Source organism: Falco cherrug, chromosome 7 (assembly GCF_023634085.1).
Source record: "Falco cherrug isolate bFalChe1 chromosome 7, bFalChe1.pri, whole genome shotgun sequence".
Lineage (NCBI taxonomy): Eukaryota > Metazoa > Chordata > Aves > Falconiformes > Falconidae > Falco > Falco cherrug.
The window spans coordinates 57112489-57135017 of NC_073703.1; the positions used below are offsets into that span (position 1 = coordinate 57112489).

General features: G+C 39.4%; 1 protein-coding gene and 1 long non-coding RNA gene across 5 annotated transcripts; one reads left to right on the top strand and one right to left on the bottom strand.

Moving 5' to 3' along the window:
- The first annotated feature begins 4986 nt into the window (after positions 1-4986).
- On the top strand, positions 4987-13876 carry ZNF770 (zinc finger protein 770). Its single transcript, XM_005444147.4, has 2 exons — positions 4987-5103; positions 9889-13876. The coding sequence occupies exon 2, from the start codon at positions 10024-10026 to the stop codon at positions 12172-12174; it is 2151 nt and encodes a 716-aa protein (XP_005444204.2). The 5' UTR covers positions 4987-5103; positions 9889-10023; the 3' UTR covers positions 12175-13876.
- Positions 12409-22517, bottom strand: LOC114017248 (uncharacterized). Of its 4 annotated transcripts, XR_008733054.1 has the most exons (4): positions 22389-22511; positions 21970-22075; positions 19755-19855; positions 12409-14802 (listed from the first exon to the last, which is right to left on the bottom strand). It is a non-coding gene; the product is annotated as an uncharacterized LOC114017248 (long non-coding RNA). The 4 variants fall into 4 exon arrangements; XR_003562184.2 differs by lacking the exon at positions 21970-22075 and having other exon boundaries at positions 22389-22517; XR_003562183.2 differs by lacking the exon at positions 21970-22075 and having other exon boundaries at positions 22127-22511.
- Between the last annotated feature and the right edge of the window lie 12 nt (positions 22518-22529).

Sequence of the window (22529 nt, forward strand, 5' to 3'; positions counted from 1 at the left end):
AAGCAGACACATTAATAACAACATGTTGCAGTTAACCACAAACTCATGTATTTGAATGCAACTCATGTATTTGAATCACCAACTTTCTTATAATTCCTAAAAATCAAAGAGAAATAATTTTTTTTTTAATGAGGTGTGGTTTTCCATATCAATGTACTATAGCATACACCCACAAAAAGATTAGTCACCCATTTTTTGTTGACATTAAAACTGAGATGCTAATACCTATTCCAAACAGAAGTAATACACATTTAGAATAGTAGGGTAAAAAAGTACATAGCTTATGTTGTTGCAGCAAGGGGGAAATAAAGTTTTCTTTCACAAAATAAGGGTATACCAAAACACACACATTCTGCACATTCTCAGAATGTAGAGAATTGTTACAGAAATTTTAAGATTAATGTGCATGGAGAATGAATAGCAGTATCTAGGTGTGGAAGCATCATAAAGAAAAAACAACTGGAGAACAGTTACAAGAATGGCCTGTATTCATAGCACCTAGATTAGTAGATTATCAAGATCCTAGGACGTATCTACCTACAGTTTAGCAGGACACCCAGATAAGGAGGTAAAGGGCAGTGAGTAAACTCCAATGACTTCACAAAATGGGACAGGATGGTGAAAATAATCAGTCAGGTTACAAAAAGACATAGCCAAAACAAACATGTGGGAAGAAGGTATAAGTGAATGACTGAAATCAGTTTAGATTTAAAAGAAATCTGCTTTACAAATCCTAGGAAGGCTTGCATTGTTGCTACAATGTTGCAGTATTATTTCCTACAAACGGTGCATATTTTATTCGTTAGCACCATAAAAGCCAATCATTGATTCCATGTGTTGGCAGCACTTTCTACAAAAACCTGCTGAATGAATTCACCTGTTTTGTTATAATTGCACCAAGACTGAATTTAGTATTTCTGCATTACACTCTCTGTTAACTCCCAGGCCTATACAAGGAGATCCTCAGCTGGTATACATTGGTACGGCTTCTTTAAAATCAAGAGTTACAACAATCTACACCAGCTGTGGATCTGCTCCATTAGTTTATTTGGCACAAGCAGAATCTAGTGGCTTGCACACTTGCTTCAGACCAGACGTTTCATGAAGAACAGACTGCTAAGACTGGATATATTCCTTTAAAAAGGAAAAGATACATAATCAGGTGATCTGCAATTATTAAATGATTAATAATTTTTCTGAATAGCTTTATGAGACTCATGTGGCAAATATTATGCACTTTTTATAGCTGTGAAACTGACATCTAGAAGCGTTGCCTAAACTTCCCAGTTACCCAACTCCGATTTAGTTAAACAGGAATTTCAAAATTTTTGTTTGCCCAAAGTTTAGGTCAAGCTGACCCACCCTCTCAAATCATTAATGCTCAAGAACCAACCATCTCAAGTCGTCAAAACTGATGACTGAAAGGACTTCTAATCAAGGGACTCACTCGCAGGACACAAAGAACAGACAATTATAAGAGAGGATCTGCAGCAGAAAAAGGCCGAGCTGGTTCTGCAGTTTGTGGAGGAGTGCTGAGTATTGGGGCTTGTGCGAGAACTTTGGGGGAGTCGTGGGGCAAACAATGGGGTGAAGAGTAGTGAAGAAGGGATAAGGACCATCAGATCGTCGAGTCAATCACCTGGAGGCGTAACTGCCCAGGCATAAAAGGACATTAATGGAAGTCCTGAGAAGGCTCATACATATGTAAATAACCCAGAGAAATGTGATGAATGTCTATGGGACTCACGAAGTAGTTCAGCATGCACATCAGGTGGAGCGATCCACTGTGCATCCTGTGCCGCAATAAATAATGCCTGCTTCTTAATGCCACGTGATGTTAAGGAGTTTTATTCCCGACTTTGGTAACAAAAGGCTACCACTTGCCTGTGGTCACATAGTGTTTCCAAGCCTTCAGCTATATACTGCTCCTATCCCCATTTTAACTGTAAGACTTGGCAGTCTTTCAATGAGGTTAATAAATGATTGCATGCCATTGAAGTAATGATCGACACTATTTAAGCTGTTTTCTTGAGCTTTTAAGCTTAGCTGCAAATAAATCTTGTTCTGCAGTGTTAAAATTTGGCTTATGTGTTGCAGACTAGGTCAGATATTATTTAGTATCGCTGGTGATGAGACTGATTTGATTTCCAATAGTACTAAACTAAGAAGCAGCAATTGTTCTACAGACAGTTGTTCCTAGATATTAAAAGATACATCTCAAGGGCAGTTCTGTAGTGATACCGGGGCCTGCAAAATTATCTTATGCTTAGGCCTGTAAATGCTACCAACTTCTCTTTCATTAATGTACACAAAATTAATGAGTAAGCATTTATTTTTTTTAATATATCAATAGGATATCTGTCTTTATTCATCATCAGTGAGTGAGAGGTGATTGGGCGTATCTTCTAGCCAAACTAAGAATTATGACTGTCAAATTCTATGTTTTGTTATTGTTTAATCAGTTGGCATCACATTGCAATGACTTGTGTTAAATAAGCTATGCGTCAGTGAAAGAGGACTGATTCTCAGGTTAATTCATTCTTGAAAAAAAAGAAAGGTGTAAATTACTACTCTGATTCTGCCTGTGTCTGTTTCATTACAAGTAGGAAGAGTTCTACTCTATGAGTGGGGAGCATAGGATCGGGCAAGTGACAGCTGTGTACCTACATGCTTCATTGGGGCTGCTTAAAGCAGTCTGCTAGCAATCCAAAGGTAATTTAAAAGCTCAAAACCAAGCAAAATATCCCAGCAATCTGGATGAAAACTTCTCTGCATTAGTGTCGACACAAGACAAAATGTGGCCGGATCTTTTCTGAACTACTTTGTGAGTAGCAAGGATGTGGATCATGCCTTTGTTGGAAGAGAAAGCTGAAATGTCACCCTGCAAGCTAACAGAGTTCCTCATTGCCACCTGTTCTCAGCTTTCTTATAGCCTGATTTCCAGCAAGCTTATCCAAACAGTTTTGAAAGAGCCATGCTGTCGGGAGTTTTTTCAGCATACATGATTGCCTCTTGAATTTCCAGTAGGGCTCCACACACAGAGCAGAGAGACAATATAAATTACTGTGGCCATCTCTTCTCCTGGATGTTGGAGAAATGCAGTGGAGACATACTGGCTGTTCTTGCCAAGACTGCTGCCTCCTAGGATGGTTTCTAGGGTGTATCTCCCTATTACATCAAGGGGTCCAGCCTTCCACTGATTTAAATCTTTGGTTTGTTGTCTGTTCTGTTCTGCCCTCTTCCATTCCTCCTGCTAGGAGTCAGATTCTAACCTCACCCATCGCACAGAGGCGTAATCTTAAAAAAAGGAACAGCTGAAAGAAAAGTATGAATGAGCTGGCACTCCTGATATTTTCTCTGAGAAATAAATGTTGCACATGAAAATACTTACTTTTGTTTAATTCCAGTCTGCATGAACAAAAGAAAGAAAATAAGCAAAGCTCTTAGGAAAATGCATCTATATTAAAAAAAAAAAAAACTTTAATGGAGTGCTATCTAATAGAATGACTTATTTTGTCTTCAGTCTTGCAAATTCACTCACAAAGGCGGTCTAATAAATTATGTGATTTTTAAGAAGGTGCAATTTTGTAGGTTTTGTTGTGTTGTTGTCTTTTTTGGTTTTGTTGCTTTTTTTAAGAGGAAAGATAAAAAACACCTTCTACTGGCTTTCTGTAATTCCTGGGCTAGGGCAGATTTCTTAAAAGAAAACATTTTTTTTTTTAAAAAGCAAAAAGCTACAGGATTTTTTATGGGGAAATTTTGATATAGAGATTAAGATTTGACTAATGAAGTACTTACTGGGCTGAGTCAAAACTCAGGTGACTGTCCCAGTAGGACTACAACCTAACCAGCCTCATCCATGTTCTTGTGTTCTATTAACTGACTTTTATGGTGGATCTCTTACCCTTTGCTCAGCCATATGCGTGTTCTTTTATGAGGCAGAATCACAGAATCATAGAGTGGTTTGGGTTAAAAGACCTTTAAAGACCATTTAGTCCACCACCCTGCTGTGGGCAGGGATGTCTTCTGCTAGACCAGGTTCCTCACAGCCCCATCCAGCCCAGCCTTGAGCACTTGCAGGGATGGGGCATCCACAGCTTCTCTGGGCAACCTGTGCCAGTGCCTCACCACCCTCGTAGTAAAATATTTCTTCCTTGTATCTGATCTAAATCTATCCTCTTTCAGTTTAAAACTGTTGCCCTTTGTCCTGTCATTATATGGGCCTTGGCAAGAAGTCATAAGCCCCCCTTTAAGCACTGAAAGGCCACAATGTGGTCTCCCCAAAGACTTCTCTTCTCCAGGCTGAACAAACCCAACTCGCTCAGCCTTTCCTCACAGGAGAGGTGCTCCAGCCCCTTGACCATCTTCATGGCCTCCTCTGGACCCGCTCTAACAGGGCTGTATCTTTCTTGTGCCAGGGACTCCAGAACTGAATGCAGGACTCAACTGTAAACGGTTTTCTGTCTTTTCAGGGATGTTTTCAGCCCTTTGCCTGCTGGGCCTCTAAGGTAACCTCAGCCAAGCCGAGCTCACCAAGGGGGCTCCAGCTGCCTCCAGCCCATGAGCTCTGCACAATTATGATCCTGCTTTCCTGCAGAGGTGGCAAAACTCTGTGAAACTGTTACTTTCATGTGCGTGTTATTGAAGGTCTTTGTAGACTTTCCAGGGAAATGCCCCTGTCCTCCTCCCTCCCTGGCACCGCTTCCCAGCCTTTTAGGTCGCTGGACTGGGCCTTGTGGCACATGTATTGTGTCGCAGGGTGAGCCCCCAGCATGCTTTAGATGCAGCCACTGGGAATCAGTTATTTGCTTTTAGGATGAAGTAGGAAATGTGTCTTATTGGTAGGGAATAACGTGCCACCAGCGCCTAATAATTCACCACCAGTGCCAAGGGACATCTCCCCTCCGGCCAGGACTACAGGCGTGGGGCGCCCGGCCCGCCCTGGCCGGCGGAAGGCGGGGCCGGATGGCGCGGGGGAACGGAAAGCTCCAGCCCGGGTTTCCCGGCGTCCCGGCATCTCGGTGCCATCCGGGGGGAAGTGTTTAGGCGGCAGCAACCCCGGGAGGGATGAGGAAGGTGGAGGTGCGGTGGCAGGTTCTTCAGGTCGTTCTCTTCGCCGCCGGTCCCTGCTTGCCGCCCTTTCCCTCGGCCGGCGTCAGCGCCGCTGAGGGCTCCGCGGGGCGGCCCTGCCGGCCGCTAGTGCGGCGCGCTGGGGCAGAGCCCGCGGGTGCCGTGCCGTGCCGTGCCGTGCCGTGTCGGGCGGCGGGCGGGGGCGGCAGGGCGCGCTGGGGGAGTCGCGGCGCGGACGGGCGGGCCGGGCCGGCGTGGCCCCAGCAGGGAGCCCGCGTTCCGCTGCGGGAAACCCGCCCGCCGTGGGGTGTGCGCGGTCTGCTCCGGTGAAGGGCCGGCTCACTAACGGCGTTCAAGTTTGTAACTGGATTGAAGTGTGCCCTGCTGGGAGGCGCGGTGGTGGTGGTGGTGTCGGTCCCGGGGGGCTTGGGCCCCTTCAGCAGAGCTTAGGTTTGGTCTTAAACCAGTCCTGCTTCAGCGTGATACGTCTTTTTTCTTGCTTCAGAAAGTGTTTTGAAAAATACATTGAAAATAGGGGGGAATGAGAGCTGCTAGCTTTGAGGAGCCGTAATGCGTGATGTGGATTTCTGTACAACTTGCAGGTGAAGGTTACATTTCTGGGTATTTGTGCCCCCACTGCAGCGATCTGAATGCTTCCCTAGGGAAAGCTGGTGAGGAAATCCAGCGCGCAGTGTGTTTGCCTCAGAGCTTAGGTTCCTATCTCTGTTGCATGCTATGTGTTTCATACATCAGCAGCTAGATTTTCACTTGTCTGTTTTGTGGTTAACATTACAAGAGACACGGTACACACCTTTATTATTATAATCAATTTTCTTATAATTGTGTCTAGAAAGCTATAAGCATAAGCTTATTCCAAGGACCTGAGGGTATACTAATAATAATGTAGGAGTCCTTCAGTGGCAAACTTGGAAATATATTGAATTTTCAATTCTTCAGTGGCTTGTTTTGAATTGTATTTGAGTCATAGGAAAACAAGCCAAAATATTTATCTTCTATAGGGCCAACTATATGGGTGTGGGAATTGGAGAGATGTTTGTGCAACTTTGGTTTTTTGGGGTTTTCTTTTTTTTGAGACCTCTGGTGCTGGGGGCAGAGCGATCTCCACGCATAATATACTTATAAGCTCATTAAGAAAAAACTGTGACTGTAAAGACAATAACGTACTTGAATCCTCTCTGCTATAATTTGAAACCATTTCTAGTCACAACTGTAAATGGCTTGGGGAATGGCTTAAGTCTTTTTCTTTAAAGCTGGCTCTTCTGGTTTTGTTTTTGGGTTTTTTGTGTTCTTTATAATCAGGTTTCTTCTTTAAGTTAAACAGCCCAGTTAATTTAATCTTTTCCTGTATATTATGCATTTAAGCTCTGATCGATCTTGATCCTCTTCTCTGAATTCATTCCAATTCATATACTTGACTAATTTGAAGGGCAGTATTCAAAACTGGATAGAGCACCCTAGTTGAATTTTAAACAGGAGTGACTAGTATGGAACAGTTACATGCTACCAAAGCTTTACTTCTGTTTACACATCTTGGTATGGATGGCATGCCATTGGCATATTCAGCTTCTGTTTTAGCTTAGGCTCCAGGTCTTTTCTGCATGACTATAACGTAGTAAGTTGTTCCCCTTCCATTCGATTGTTCTTGCCTAAATTGAAGATCTTGCGTTTCTTCTGATTAAAGTGCCCTTCCCATCTTTTTTTTTCTTCCTTTTTTTTAAAAAAAACCTTCTCTGATTAGTAAAGACTGGGTTTGAATTCAGAATTTTCTTCTGTCATGTTCTCATTTTGTTGCAGCTTGCTGCCTTTGTAATATTAATAAACAAAATCTTTACTTAATCATTAAATAATGCTAGATTTAGGAGGGTCCTCTGTAGACCTTTAATGATCTTATTGATTATATTTTTCTGCGTGTCCTTGCAGCCAAGATGAAAAGCAATGTCAACTTAATATTGAATTGGACCTAAACTAAATCTTTATCACACAGGAAAGTACATTTTCTGACTCTTAATTAGGACAAGCCTGTGTACTTCCAAGGCTGGCAGGAGACAATATTGCAAGTTTGTTTTTTGCTCTTTGATCTTTAGCAGCAGCATGTTTACTCCTTAGATGTGCAAGGCACAGAGCACCCTGAATAGATGTGGAGAAGTCCGTCCTTAGTAAATAGGATTTGAAAATGTATTTGGGCCACACAATAATGCCTGTCTTAGCTTCTTTCTCATTCCACTGCATCCCCTAAATTTACCTCATTTGAGCCTTTAGTGTTTCACAGGGCAAGACGACCCCAGCAAGAAGCTCTGGTCTGCTTTTGACACCTTGTACTACAGAGCATTTTCCTCATTCACCAGATAAAATCTTTAAAAAATTTATAAGCTAAATACAAAATCCCTTGTGTAATATGCCACAGCTGTCTCTTACTTCGGACTGTTTTTTCTTTGCGTGTCAATATACTGTTTGAGCATTTTCCTGATGCGTAAATTGGAGCTGTATGACAGTATGTTAACTAAAATTCATCAGTCTTTACAGTTCTTTCTCAGGAGGTTTTCCTTCCTTGCTAACGGAGGCTGCCTTGAGCTGTACAGAAACTTTCAGCGTAGCAGAGCAGCTTTTCTCCTTTTCTCAGCCTACCTGTCTCGAGCTTCACAGTAGCACAAACTAGAAGGCATTTGGTGTCACACACTTACACTCTCTGAACTCCCAGCTTTTACATGGTGTGACAACTGGGAGGAAAAGGAGGTGTCCTAAGAGTGTTGTGTTTTCTTGCATCTTCAAAAGGCGGCTGAAACTGAGTAGCTGTTAAAATTATACAGGAAAAGAAACAGGAGAGGAAAAGTTGACTTTCTCAATTGCTTTATAGCATTGATAAATCCTATCCTGAACTATTTCATTAGTGTCATTAGGTAACTCCAGTGTAGTGACAACTGCAGTTGTACATGCATATATAAGGCATAGATCCAAATGTTATTTAATAAAGCCCACAATCATACAGCAACATATCTGTTAGAGGTAGAATGATCCTACCAGACGGCCAGGTTTCTTTCCATTAAGCGTAAGAAAAACCTTGATTTACCAGGTATTTTCAGTCTTTTGAGTCTCATTGTAGCTTGCTTTAAATTGCAGTAGGCTTTTTTTCTTGGCAGTGACTTTGAATGGAATTTTCAAGTATTTCTGAATTCTTAAAAACTAGGGACATTAACTCTTTGTGAAGAGGCAGGGGTTTTGGAGACAATAAATGATTTTTTATTATTATTATTATTCTGCTGTTATGTAGAAAGAATATAAAACTTGTGAGTTATAGTATCAAAATATCAGCAATTATAGTTATTAGAAATGTCTTGTGTATCTCAAAGTTACTACAAGTCCTATGTGGTTGCTTTAAAGTTTGCTCCCTCCATCCCTTTTTTTTTTTTTTTTTTTTTATAAGGAGATACAGGTATAGCATAGAGGTATTTTTATTCTGCTGTTTGTACTGCTCTTGTGGACTGGAAGACTTAATCTGCCTTAGATGCTGCAAGTTGTTGTGTTTGTGGGTTTTTTTAGTGGAACTAAAAGCAATACTTAAAAAAACCCCAGAATTTTCCCAGTTTACCAAAAAAAAAAAAAAAGGGGAGAGTTAGAATACATAAAGTTGTGACAAAGAGCAGTTATTTTCCAAGTTCACAGGAGAATGGAAATAACTTTGTAGTAAAGAAAGGCATAGCTGAGTGCCAGGAAAAGCTTTGTGGGAGGGTGCGATGTTGGAGTAGGAGCTCTGCTGAGGTTAAGGAACCTCTTTCAGAGGAAGTTAAGACCACTTTGGAGGCTGTCTAGACGTGAGTAGGCCTCGCAGTGGACGGCTTGGGTGAAATGGTTACTTGGAGTGATTTTTAGCTGTTCCTATGAATATTTTAATAACTTTTCATGCACTCAGGTACTTATAAAGTTTCTGTTTCTTGTTTGTAAGTCATTATGCCTTAGCTGAGACACAGTAGCTTGCCCAAGTGTGTTCAGTCTGTTGATAAACCAAGGAAAATTAAACCTATTTAATGGGTTTGGTTTAGACTAAAACATTCATTATGATGAATTACGGTAACGACCTTCATATTTATGATGATTTCAGAGTATATGCATGGTTAGGTATCACTGATAGTCTAGCTGTATTGTGAAACAGTGAGTATAAACCTGTGTTCGTCCTTGTTTTGGGGGTTATCCTTATTCTGGTTGCAGTTTATGGTTAGCGTGTTGTTGCTTTATCTCAAACTGGCAAACACCAGAACCAGTCAGCAAAAAAAAAATTATTACTGGATACAGTTCATAACATGTAGAAATGTGAAGAGTAACTAACAATACATTGAAACTAAGTATTTTTACTCCTCACTAACACTGCATTAATTTCTTATTTTCGATGCCCAAGAATCCCTAGTTTTCTCTTTCTCTCATCTTCATAAATATATATGGGAGTTAGTTACTGCTGTAGGGGAGAAATTTATTTCAGTAAGTTCTTGTATATTTTGTTAAGAACATGCTTTATTTGTAAATAACCTAAAACATCATAAGGTAGCTGAACTGAATATTATGTGGAAGTATAGCTGTGTTCACAGCACAGATGACTTAGACTACTTTCCGGAAGAAACAAGTTTATTTTTTCCATATTATGTAACATAACAAGTGATTACTCTGTTAGAAGAAAAGCCTTTTAAGCTAAGTTAAATCAGGAGTATTCTAATCTAGATGCTTTTGGTCTTTTATGTAGAAAACGAGGCAAACTTAGACAATTACATATTAATGTAGGCTAAAATAATACTCTCTCTCTTATTTTAGGGACCTGTGGGATTTAAGAACATCTAAGAAAATCTGCTTCTTCTACATCCTTCCATCTTAGCATGCAATTGATTTCACTTGAAATACCTATCTGAAGAAACTTAACAGTAGGCGAGGTGTAATTGCTTTTTAAAAATGGTAAAAGTAACAGCTGACAGGATACCCAAAAGAAAGCCATATATTTGTGACATTTGCTATAAACAGTTTGAAACTCCATCCAAATTAGCTAGGCATTATCTGATACATACTGGTCAAAAGCCATTTGAATGTCATGTATGCCATAAAACATTTAGGCAGCTAGTCCACCTGGAGAGGCATCAGTTAACCCATAAGCTGCCTTTTAAGTGTACTGTTTGTTATAGAAACTTCAAAAATTTAATCACTTTCTTAAAGCATCAGCAGCTTCATAACGAAAATTATCAGAATGATACGAAACAAGCAGAAAACTCTGTGGATTCTGAGCAAGACAGGGTCACTTGTGGCATATTTCAATGTTCTGCGTGCTGGAAATCTTTTACAGCTGAAGAACGGTGGACACTGCATCAATGTCTGAAGGCAGATCATCTACGTGGTGCCAGGAGGAGAAAGAAAAGTCATGCTTGTGAATCATGTAACAAGACATTTCCGTCAAGATCTAAGCTAGAAAGACACTTCCTTATTCACACTGGCCAGAAACCTTTCAAGTGTTCTTCATGTGGCAAATCTTTCAGACAGTCAACGCACTTGAAAATCCATCAGCTCACACACACTGAAGAAAAGCCTTTTCAGTGCTGTTTTTGTCAGAAGGGGTTTAAAATACAGAGCAAACTCATGAAGCACAAACAGCTCCATGCCAGAAATAAGACTTTCCCCAATATTGTATACAAAGCAAAGACTCTTAAATATGCCAGACCTCACAACCTGCTCGAAGGAAAGAGGGATAGTCTTGAGAATGCTGACACTTACGAGTCACAGGAGAAAAACCCACTTGATGTTCACTCAATTTATGTTGTACCATTTCAGTGCCCTGCATGTGAGCAGTGTTTTGAAACAGAGCAGGTTCTAAGTTTGCACAAATGTTACTTAAGAGATGGCAAAAGTTCAAATAATGGTACAACAGCATGCAGCCACGCAGTCAGTATGAAAAATAAGATCCTGATGAAGCTGAAGTGTACTGGAGGAAAGGCAACAGACTTTGCTTTGACTGATAGAAAAAAAATAAAATCGGGTCACTTTAAAAGTTCTGACCTGGTTGCAGCTAGAGATCAGTGTTCTGATCAGCATGCTTCTACTAAACCTTTCAAGGATTGCCATAGCAAGCTTGACATGCACAAGGTACTTAGTAATCGGATGAAAAGAACCTTAGCTGTGCCATTACCTTGGCAGAAGCACCTGCAACCTCACGACTTTGGAATTAATTTAGAAGGTATGCTTCCTGGTGAAAGCATGTTAAACATTGATGATTCAGTGGATAATAAAGAAGATGCTTTTTATGGTTCATCAGATGATGGTTTCTTTGATAATTCAGAAGTACCTCACTGTGCTTTTTCAGCTTCTGCTAAAAATATACGTAACAGACGCAAAGTGTGTAAATGTGACAGATGTGAAAAAATCTTTCCATCTTCATCCAAACTTCAAAGACATTATCTTATACACACGGGACAGAAGCCCTTTGGCTGTAATGTTTGTGGGAAGACATTTAGACAGTCAGCTCACTTAAAAAGACATCAGCTCACCCATACTGAAAAGAGGCCCTATAAAAGCCCAGTTTGCCAGGAAGAATTTGAAAACCTGAACAAACTTTTCAGTCATCGGGGAGATCACATTGAATTTAAGTGTTCTCAGCCTGTGGGTTATTCGGGTTGTTCTCAAACACCTTCACAGGCATCTAGCTTTCAAGAATTTGAGCTGATTCAGTCAAACCATGCAGCTGAAATCAAAGTTGAAATCGAGTCAGGGGACTTTGTTCTTGACACCAGCAGTAGAAGCACAGAGCCGTCGTATTTGGGTAGTAAATTGTTGGAAACAGAGAAAAGCTGTTACAGCTGTTGGCATGACTTTTCTGAAGATACTGAAAAAAATGAAGATGTTAACAAATTGTATCAGTGCAGTATCTGCTTTAAAATTTTTAAGTCTCCTTCAAAGCTTGAAAGACATTATGTAATGCATGCTGGACAGAAGCCATTTGAATGTTTAGTTTGTGGTAAAAATTTCAGACAGGCCCCACATTTGAAAAGACATCACCTTATTCACTTTAAAGAGAGCTTAAACCTGAGTTCCACTGCGCAACAACTGAAGAATACATAGTTTTTATCAAAACTGGATAATGTCCTATGAAATTATATACGTGGTTGCATAATTATTAAAAGGCTTATGTTAGACCGAACAATTGGCTGAATGGGATTATCTTTTTTTCTATTATGGGGATGACTATTACGACTATTCTGTTATGGAGGTGAAGAGTTAATTTACTGTCTTTGGAACTGTCTACTTGATATAAATTGTGGCGAATGTAGGAAGATGTTTAAAACAAAAAAACCCTTGCAACAGAAAAGCCACTTTGCATTTATTTTCCTAAATTAATTCATAAGTACAGATTCTCACTGTATTAATAGTGTTGCAGCAATCTGCAGTGCTGCATGAGTCATATATTTTAAAAGTTATACCTTTTTCTGTACAGGATTTTATGTTATGCTGTCCAATTATAACTACCAGAAAAGTAAAGATAAAAAGCTTAACTTCTAGAATAGAGAAAAAATGGTCCTTTTACTTTCTTCTGGATCCCTATACATTGCACACAAAGGACAGTTGCTGTATTTATTTCATACTTCCTAAAAAAAAACAACAAATAGAAGATGCAGAAAATAAGTAAGTAGAGAAGGGGGAAAATAATGAGAAAAAAATATTGATGTGGCATTATAGAGGAGTTAATAGAAAAATGTTACCTGCTTTGTAATGTGCTTGGAGATCTGTGGATGAGGAATTGGATCTTTTCCCTTTTTATGATAAAATATAAGTAGATAATGCTAAAATAGCAGGGTTTCTAATCAGTTAATCCACTTTACCACTTCTTTGTGTATTCCTTGCCTTTTCTAGCTTTTTTGGCCAGTTCAAGCAATACCGAACTATTTTTCTGCAAGAAAAGAAGACAAGAAATTATCATTAACATTGTAAATGGGCTTACTATCTGTTCCAGTCTCCTGTCTAGCACACATGTTGCACCAGTAAAAGAAATGTTCTCTGAAATGTGGTAATAATTCAGACGAGCAGTTTTGTTGGGAAGTCATGTTCTTGTTACATTAAATATAAGAGACTGAAAATAACTTTTAGCTCAAATTAAGTAATTCCAATTTTGTATTAATAGAATCAGTAGTTATACTTTCTGGTAAGTAGGGAGCTTTGCCCATTGTTCCTGTAGGGCTGGCAAAAAGCGTAAGTGCAATGGAGCTTTATTAATTATGAACAAGAATAAAGTTTCTTTTTTTTTTCCTCTGAAAACTACCTTTTTAGGATATTTTCCTTTGTTATGCAATTTTTGAATAGTTGAACCATGAAGTTTTTAATCCTATTTCTAAATTAACATATCTGTAAGTAACATGACATTCTTTTCATGATTTAAATAGATCTATATTTATTTAAGTAAAATGGTTTTGATTTTTGTAAAAAAATTTTGAAATTATTTATCTAGGTTTTGTTGTGGCATGAGCTTTGTAGTATTTGGTATAAATGAAGAGTGAAGAAAACTTTTATTTTATTTTTGTACATGTTACTGTTTCTAATTTTCAGAGAGAACAAAACCAGGAAAGATAGTTGGAAACAGTCTGTAGTTACTATGATTTTTGTATGACAGATGAATTCAATATGTTAATAATAACTATAGTTATATATTGAGAATTTTTCTCCCTATGTGAATTGTTTCATATTGAAAGAGAATACTGTATAAAGTGTTTTGAAAGTGTATTGTAGAGCTCTTGAAATACTTGTAATAAACTATTTTGTTTATGTTGTACTTTTATTGTACACTTTACATACAGCCGAGTTTTGAAACGATGTAACTTTCACTATGCAGAAAAGTTTTAAGACTACATATCAAAGTAACTAAATTTGCATGTTAAAACAATAGGTTTTGCTTCAGCTGTTGTTTTGTCATAAAATAGAAATACGTTCAAAGATAGTATGATCTTTCTTAAGGAGTCACAGTTATTTTACAAAATGCTATGTTTGAGAGGAATGATTAGAGAACACCAAACTTGGTATGTTTTGAAAATACCAATTTGAGTAAAATGAGGGCAAGGTAATACAGAAAGCTGCTTTTCAGGGATGAATAGACATATGTGGGAAGTGTTATTGTCTGATTAATTTGGAAACCAACATAATTGGGCCATAATGGGATTTCAGAAGGGCAGCAAGGGCCACTGTTTATCTGGCTCTCTACCCCTTTTTGAAAAGTTTTCTGTCAGTATAAACTCAGAATTTTAGGGGGATTATAGCATAAACCAAATTGAACAGGTAAAGCGGTTTCTAAAGAATCAGAAGAAAAAAATATTAAGGTTGGAATCCTGTCCCTTTGAAGCTGACAGTAAAATTCTCTGAGTACCTTTGAGAATTTGAGCTAGAATGGTTCTCCCAGTGTTGACAATGACATTTTGTGTTGCTCGTTAGTATGTTAGTCATTTTCCATAATGCTTCAAGGAAAGTTCGAGCCATCAATCTTTGAAGTATCTTTGGTGGCAGAAACATTGCCTGTGGTTTTGTTAGAATGAGCTGATGGCTAATAGTAGTGGTCTCATGGTACTGAATTTGTGGATTTTTTTAAGACTATATGCAGAACCAAAGCACATTGTATGCAGGAAAACAGTGGGTCCTCCTGTGTTGATATTGAGCTCCCCTCAAGGAGAACTTCTCGAACTGCCTGTATTCAGCTTTGAGGTATTTCTGTGTGGAATAAAAGAAGGGTCAAATATTTTAAAAAAAGCAGAAAAAGGTAAAAGAGATTTTTTTAAAAAAGACAAAGTATACTAAATTCACTGGAACTGTAGTGCTAACTGATCACATCTATTTTCTATTTAGGAAGTGTGGCTACGGATAAATGAAAATGTGCATGATTTTGGTTGCTGTGCTATCCTTGCAATGCTTGCAGAAAGTCAAACCTTGCAAAATATATGTAAGTATTCCTATATATCTCTAAGGAAAAATTCAAAAAGGAAAAAAGCCATCATAAACTACAGAAAACCTGTTTAATCAGTTTTGTAGTTCCTTCTTACTGAGTGGTTTCTCACTTGTCCGTGATGTGCTCTCACTGTTATACCCAGAGCCAACAAGAAAAGTTTATGAGGCAAATAGGAGATAGACACAGAAGGAGCTAGACGGAAGGTAATGAGACCTTAGGTTTCAAACTGAGATGCTGGATCTAATGTTTAGTTTTGCTGGCTGCCTTCTAGTATAAATGTAAAATTCAGTCATAATCTTGCAACAGTAGCTCACTTGAGTAACACGTAGATAAGTACAGCTGGATGACTCTTAAATCGGTAAAGACTACGGATTTGGTCCTTCTAATGGCCCCTTGTAATAATGTTGAAAATGTCTACATCTCCTAAATAACTAAAGGGGTCACGGTTCGTGTTCTTAGTGCAAGGTTTTGTGGATTTTTAAAGTGCAAGTTTTAACTTAATAGCCTAGTTTTATGGTCTGATGGCTATGGATGAGATGTGTCTGAGAGGCAGTTATCATAAGGAAAATTGAAATTACAGAGCTCTTATATACCTTATTTGCTCCAGGTTGAGCAAATTAATTGTTCTCCATATGGTAACTGGTTCTGTCAAGCAGCTTTTAAATGGCATCTCTTTTAGTATCTGTTAAAAAAGTTTATCTTCAAAGTCCATGCAAGTGAAGGAGAAATCAGCCTTATGCCAACAAAACCCTCACAAGTAAATTGATCATTTGCTTGTTCAGAAAGTGCCATTCTAACATGAAAGTGTCACTATGTGTGACCTAAGTTATCACAAGTCTTTGAATGCTGTTTTACTTCTGTACTAAGCCATTCCAGTTCTTGTTTGCTTCCAGCATATGTTTCTGCATGGCTTGATGCTGCTATACACCTGACGTAGTTTGGATATGCAGCTGAAATCTTTCCTTTTCACTGAAATCTTTCCAGTGTCCCTGGTCCCAGTTAGTATGGATCTGTGAAACCCCGTATGTGACTTACGGAGAGTCACAGAGATGGTGGTTGCATGTGTGCTGCTGTGGCATGCAAAATGGTGCCTGAGGATGTGAGTGCATGAAGATGTGAGAAGCTGACCAGCTATGATGTGTGCTGGGGTCTCTCATTCTCCACTGAAAGTGGTCTGGGTATGTAGGGTAATAAGAGCACAGGGAAATGGTGGCTGTCCAGCTTTGCCTATGGCTGCTTCACTGGATGTGGCATTGAAACATGCCTTGCTGACATAGTGAAGGAGGGGAATACAGAAAATTATGTGGCCGCTGCTATATAAAACATAAAATTCTATTCATAAGCTAAAGAAACAAACTACGCGTGGTGTCCCCATTTGTACAGCTAATGCACTGCACTCAGTTTCTCTTGCCATCAAGGAACGTGCTATCTTCTTAGTATGCAAATTTGCATTATTTTATTTGTGCATTTTTTTTAAAGAGCATACATTTTAATGCTTAGTATGTGTTTGCAAAAGTAGCTTGCTGAGCTACAGAAATTCAGATGATTTCCTCAATTTCTACTTTATTTTGATTCTAAGAGGACCCTGGAAAATACAGCTGAGCAGAGATACTCCTGTTAGTGACAATACAGTCCTACTAAACCAAGTTGGAATCTGCTAAGCCATCTAGACACCTCAAGTGCATCAGTCAACTTGAGGATAAATTTTAAGCTCATATTATGATTTTTTTCATGACATTGAGAGTAACTTTGGATTAGTATCTTGTAACCTTGTTTGCCATAGTGCAGTTTATCTTGTACTCTGGTTCTTAATAATAGCAGGTACTTAGGTAGTGAGAATAACTTTGTAAGAATTCCCTCAGGCATCAAATAATGTGTCTGATGTTAGTGCAATTAGCAGAGGAAAAATGTCCATTTGCCAATAAGCTAAAATCATTTGTTGTGTGATATTCTAGTTTATATCACAGTAGAAAGGTTTTTTCGGTAAAAGGAATCATTGAAAAATAATTTATTAACTTTTAGTATTAATACCAGTGTGAATTTTGCTCTTTTCAGTAGGTATTCTGTTTAATTGCCATTTTATCCTCTTAAAATCCTGCCATGCTAATGGAAATGTCTACTAAAAGCCTAGAAAACATGGAGAAAGACAAGGATGAAAGTTTTAGGAGACTGGACCTAGCTCTCAGCATCTTACGGGTTGTTCTCTCTTGATTAAGTTTTGTGCTGCGTATCAGATATGCTTCAGTTTTGTCTGCAATCTTTTTTTTTTTTTTTTTACTGTATTGTGAAAAAGGATGTGTGATCGAGAATCTACTTTTACAGTGATGCTGCAACAGACTTAACTTTCCATAACATTTCTTAAGCTAGCACTAGCAGAAAGGAAATTATTTTCCTTGGAGTCTCATTTCAGTGAAGGCCTCACGCTCCTCCATCAAGCAGATTTATCTCACGTTATTTTTTCGCCCCATAGAAATTGTATCACATAACAGCCTCTTGCAGGATTTCTAGCCAATATTTCTACAGCTTTACTGATCTCTTATCTTCATACCACTGTTCTGCTCCAGTTGGTAGGAACCTAACTAAAATTCTCTGCAGAGAATTAGTATAGCCCAGAGTCTGCTCTAACTTGAGCAGTTACCCAAATGTGTGCCCAGCAACAGAAAGCAAAGGATGATAAACTCCCGTATTTCCCCTTCTCTTTCACTAGAGGCACTGCTTGCTATTCTGGGATGTAAAAACAGCTGGGTTGCTGAATTAACCATATTTTTCTCTAGTCATGAGCTCAGAATTTCCACTGAAGTTATTGTAAGTTTTGCACAAAAATCAAGGGCAGTACATTGGCCAGAATGTTTGCTAAATAAATATTTATACACAAATCAGAATGCTACTGACGGCTTCTTTACACTTCAAAATTCTAAATATTTTAAGAAGCATCTGTTACTAAACTGAGGCATCATTTTTGAAAGTACCCATATTTACTGAGTGGAAGTACACATATTTACTGAGTGAGTACCCATATTTAATGAGATTAACACAGTGACAAAGTCTTGGACTAGAAGAATGCACATAAAATAGTAAAAGCAATGTGATGTGATTGAATTAAAACTGTAATAAACAGGCTCAACATTTAGTTTATGTGGCTATTAACTGCTATGAAGGATAAGCTGTAAGTAAAGGAATAACCCCAGTCATTGTGCCTAAGCTTTTCACACGTTGAACGATTCCTCTGATCTTTTCTGAGCAGCTTTTCAAAATTTTATTTACCTGAAAGCAGGTTAAATCAGTATGTTTCTTCTGTCATTTGAACATGTAAGATACACAGGAGGTTTCTGGTCATCTTTGAATAATGCATTATTCCATAAATAATTATTCCATTTCTATGCCATTCATCTCCCTGACCCTTTCAAAAACTTTTTTCTTATAACTTTGCAAGTAATATTTAAAAGTGCTGCATATTCATAGTCACTTTCCTTCTTTGGTTAGAAGAAAAGCTGTATGTGCAAGTTTGTGCATATACATGATAAGACTTGAACTTCTCACGATTGAAGCTTTCTGTTTCAGAGTTTTTCAGAGGGAGGCCTCAAACCCCCTTGTGTTTATGTGTAAAAGTCAACAAGCTAGAGATAAAAGCTGATTTTAAAAAGATGTAGTCTCCCAAGCTTTACAGCCTTGCTTCACAGAAAGCCTACCCAACATATGGCTTAATGTCCCTGGGGCTGGGATTCATCTGCCCTAAGTTAAGGTATCCAGTGTGTAGTTAGGTACTTCTGCAAAGCTAAGCTTATGCATTTAATAGAATGTAATTATATTAGGCCAGACAACAAATTCCCGTACAGCAGTGAGATGCACACAGGTATCTAGGCCTCCATCCTGAGAAGCATAGTTGTATTAAAAATCACCTGGACCACCTCGGTATTTTTAAGTTGCAAAGGGAAAGCACAATTCAGCCATCTCCCTTTAGGACGTAAAGTTTTTATTCTTTACTTTCTGCATACATTGCTGTCAGAACAATCGCAGCTCACTTTTGAAAAATGTAATGTAGACTTCCCTTGGTGTCTTGAGTTATGTGCCACAAGGTCCAAGAAACACTAACGGTATTCAACATACTAGAAAAGAGTAAAAACTGCTATTGTAAGCAGAAGTACAGCCTCATTCGGTCATTTTGGAAGGAATAAGAGGCTCCGGCATCTCTCAAGAAGTAATGCGGATCAAAGACTCAAAGCCTTGATCATGCACTGGAGCTTTAGGCCTAGCCTGAAATCACATTGGTTGACCAGCAGGAAAACAACCCCTGGGTGGGAGAGCGTGGAGCTGGACAACAACGCTGCCAGTGAGCTGCTCTTCGGTTTCATCAGAGCAGCATTAGCGTGCCCTCAGCTGTGAGGGAGCAGAGTCCCCACCCTGGCAAGGTTTCAGTATCTTCAATTCTGTTTTATGTTAGGGGAATCTCTGCCGCCTTCGATCCCCTGGCAACTGGGAGTTCAGGCAATAGCAGAGTTGCGATAGTAGCCACTCTGTCATTCCACGTCAAAGAGCCAGGAGTAATTGCTGCACTGCAGTGACCAGGCTGAGGCATGTGGGGAATACCTGTCCCTAGCACGCTGCTTGTGTGGAGGAGGTCACCTGATGCCCATTTATAACTTTGAAGGAACCTGATGACTAGAATGCGTAAGGTAATGACATTTTGTACCCTGAGCACCGTGGTGGCATTTGTTACCTGCTGTGGAACAAAGATTTCTCACCAGTTTACATAGGTGCAAGATGGTATCCATACTGAGCCTCCGTCTCTCAGTGCAGAGTTTATTTACATCTAAGAAGCTGAAAGATGAAAGATTCAAAAGGTAAATCTCTATATTTGTGTGAAAGAGAAACAGTAAAAAAATGAGAACACTTTTATATTAGAAGTATGTAGCCGCTGAATCTAGTTTCACTGGTCATGTCTTACTGAAGACCCTAAACCAATAACAAACCTTAAAATCAATTAATATTAGAAATCCTTATAGAGAAATTATTTGGAGTGTTCATTGCTAGAAATTAATAATTTCTATAACTGTGTAGAACCTAAAATAATCTAAAAGGTAGGCAGGACAGAACATAGAATCAACCTCTGCTGATTATCACTAGATACTTCCTGACCCATTGATTATTCGGGAGAGAATCACAGAGATAAAAGCAATGGCCAGCTTATTGATGACCTTGGCTTATATAGTATACAAAGAAGAGGAGAAAAGCATATTCTTCCTGGCTACAATAATATTTAAGGGCAAGCATCCAAAACAAGGAGAGCTAATTAAGCAAGAAAGCAGCATTGAATATAAATTGACCAGGACTGTATGCAGCCTAGAAATGAGTAATAGTCTTGAAAACTGCATCTACTCAAATGTGTGACTTTTTAAATAATACATGCCTTCATGAATGAATTAACAGATTTTTGAAGAGAAAGAATATTTGATTTTCTTGACATGTTAAGTCAATGAGTACTGAAAGATGGAGAACTTCACAGAAGACTGTGGGGACGATGGGGTGCAGGGTTTTATTTTTCCCCTGACTACAAAACAGTTTGGGGTGGAAAGTGACAGATGTGCCTCCACTCAGGGGGAAACTGAGCATAGTGTTCAAGAAACCAGTCTTAATAGACAGTTGTGAGCTGGGGTGAGAGTTGCAGATGGGTACACAGGTACAACACTGTGTGTCATTATGCCTGGTCTCACCACAACTTCTCTTTAAAGGTTCAGCTGCTCTTTAGGTTTGAAAGCGATTTATTTTGCCAAAGTGCTAATTTACTTTCGCTATTCATTTGTAGTCCTACTGTCCCAGCACTCTGTAACAAAACAACACCCCTTACAGAGAAATATTTAATGATTATTTATAGGGAGGAGATCTCTATCACTTTACTTGACATTGCCACCAAGGGATGTAATCATATTGCCTAACATTAGGCATCTAATATTAGTTTCTGATATCAGAAGGTCCTTCAGAAAATGAGTCAGAGCACTTAAATTAGTTCTCATTTGCCCTCTGGAAGGACCTCTGTCACCACATTGTAGTGGGTTTAAGACCTCACTGGGACACCCAAGTGCCAAAAGTTAGGTAAACATGGATTCCTCCTTGAGCTTTCATAGCCTTGATACCCTATGGAAATTTGTGGGTTCTGACACATGCCTGATGATCTATCATAAGCAGAGGTCAGAAGGTTTAAGTCAGCCTTGCAAGGCTGTTCTAGACAATTTACCAAGACCAAAATCTACTTGCCTGCCTATTTTTTGATATGGGGATAATTAAAAAAAATGTCACCTTCTAGGTAACACTTGAGCATAGGACTAGACAAGAAATCAAAGGTCATCAATTACTGTCACCTCTGATCCCAAGAAATCATCATAGCCTCTCCTGATTGTCCCATGGTCCACTTAAGCACAAATCAAACCTTTAGCTCCCATATGAAAGCCAGTTTTAGAAGCTTTCCTATTTTCAGCTTATATTTACAGGTAATGAACTTACATTCCTTTGTCCTTTTATATTATTGATTCATAGCTTCAATAGTTCTCTCCTTTCCTGCCATTTAGCTCTCTAGTCTACTCTGATGGTAAAAGTACTGTTTGTTTGCCAAACTGACAAGCTGTTACCTTTCTACTTGTTCTGATACATGCAAACATAAGCTATGTATGTTGATTTCTGAGGCAGTCAAATATAGAACAACCTAATTGTGAAACACAAATTTTCTGGATCTTTTAAAGCAAAGGGTTGGATATTTATTTGAGTGCTGCCACTGTCTGATCCTATTCAAGGTACTGTCATTACTTTTTCCATTCCCATTGTACATTCTAATTCAACTTCAGAAAGAATATTTAGTTTAACCTCTGCTTGAAGAAATGAAACAGATCACCTTGATATCAAAACAAAGGAGGTCATATTCAAACAGGCTTCAATGGTACCTGCCTGGAAGCTGAAAGCACTCAAGTGGCAGGTGCTGGATAATGAGCACAGAAACAAAGCGCTGGGACTTCTCTAGGGAGTCCGTTAATTTCCTCCTTAATTAATCTGTTTACCAAATAGAATAACTTCATCGCAAACCACTCTATAAGTCGTTACCAGACTGCTGTGAGCCTCTGATTCCCCCCTCTTGCTTCGCCTCTCCACCCCGGACCCCCGGGGAGGGGTGTCTGTCAGACCGAGCGGGCAGCTACGCCCAGGCCTCGGCCCACGTTTGGCGTGACGGAAACCTTTGCCCTAAAGGACAAACACCGTAGGAGGAGTAGCCTTAAGCGGCTTTACACAGCGAAGGGAGAGGACAGAGGCCACCTGGTGCCTTCACCGCCTCCCTCTTCTTTCCCCTCAGCCCTCCGGCTCTTACAGGCTCCCGAGGGGCTCGTTGAGGCGCTCCCGGCAAAGGGCGGGTGTGCTGCCGGGGCCGGCCCGGGCCGGCGGGCAGCCCTCCACCGGGGCCCGCTCCGGAACCCGCCTCGCCGCCCGGCGCCCGCGCCCGCCGGCTGCA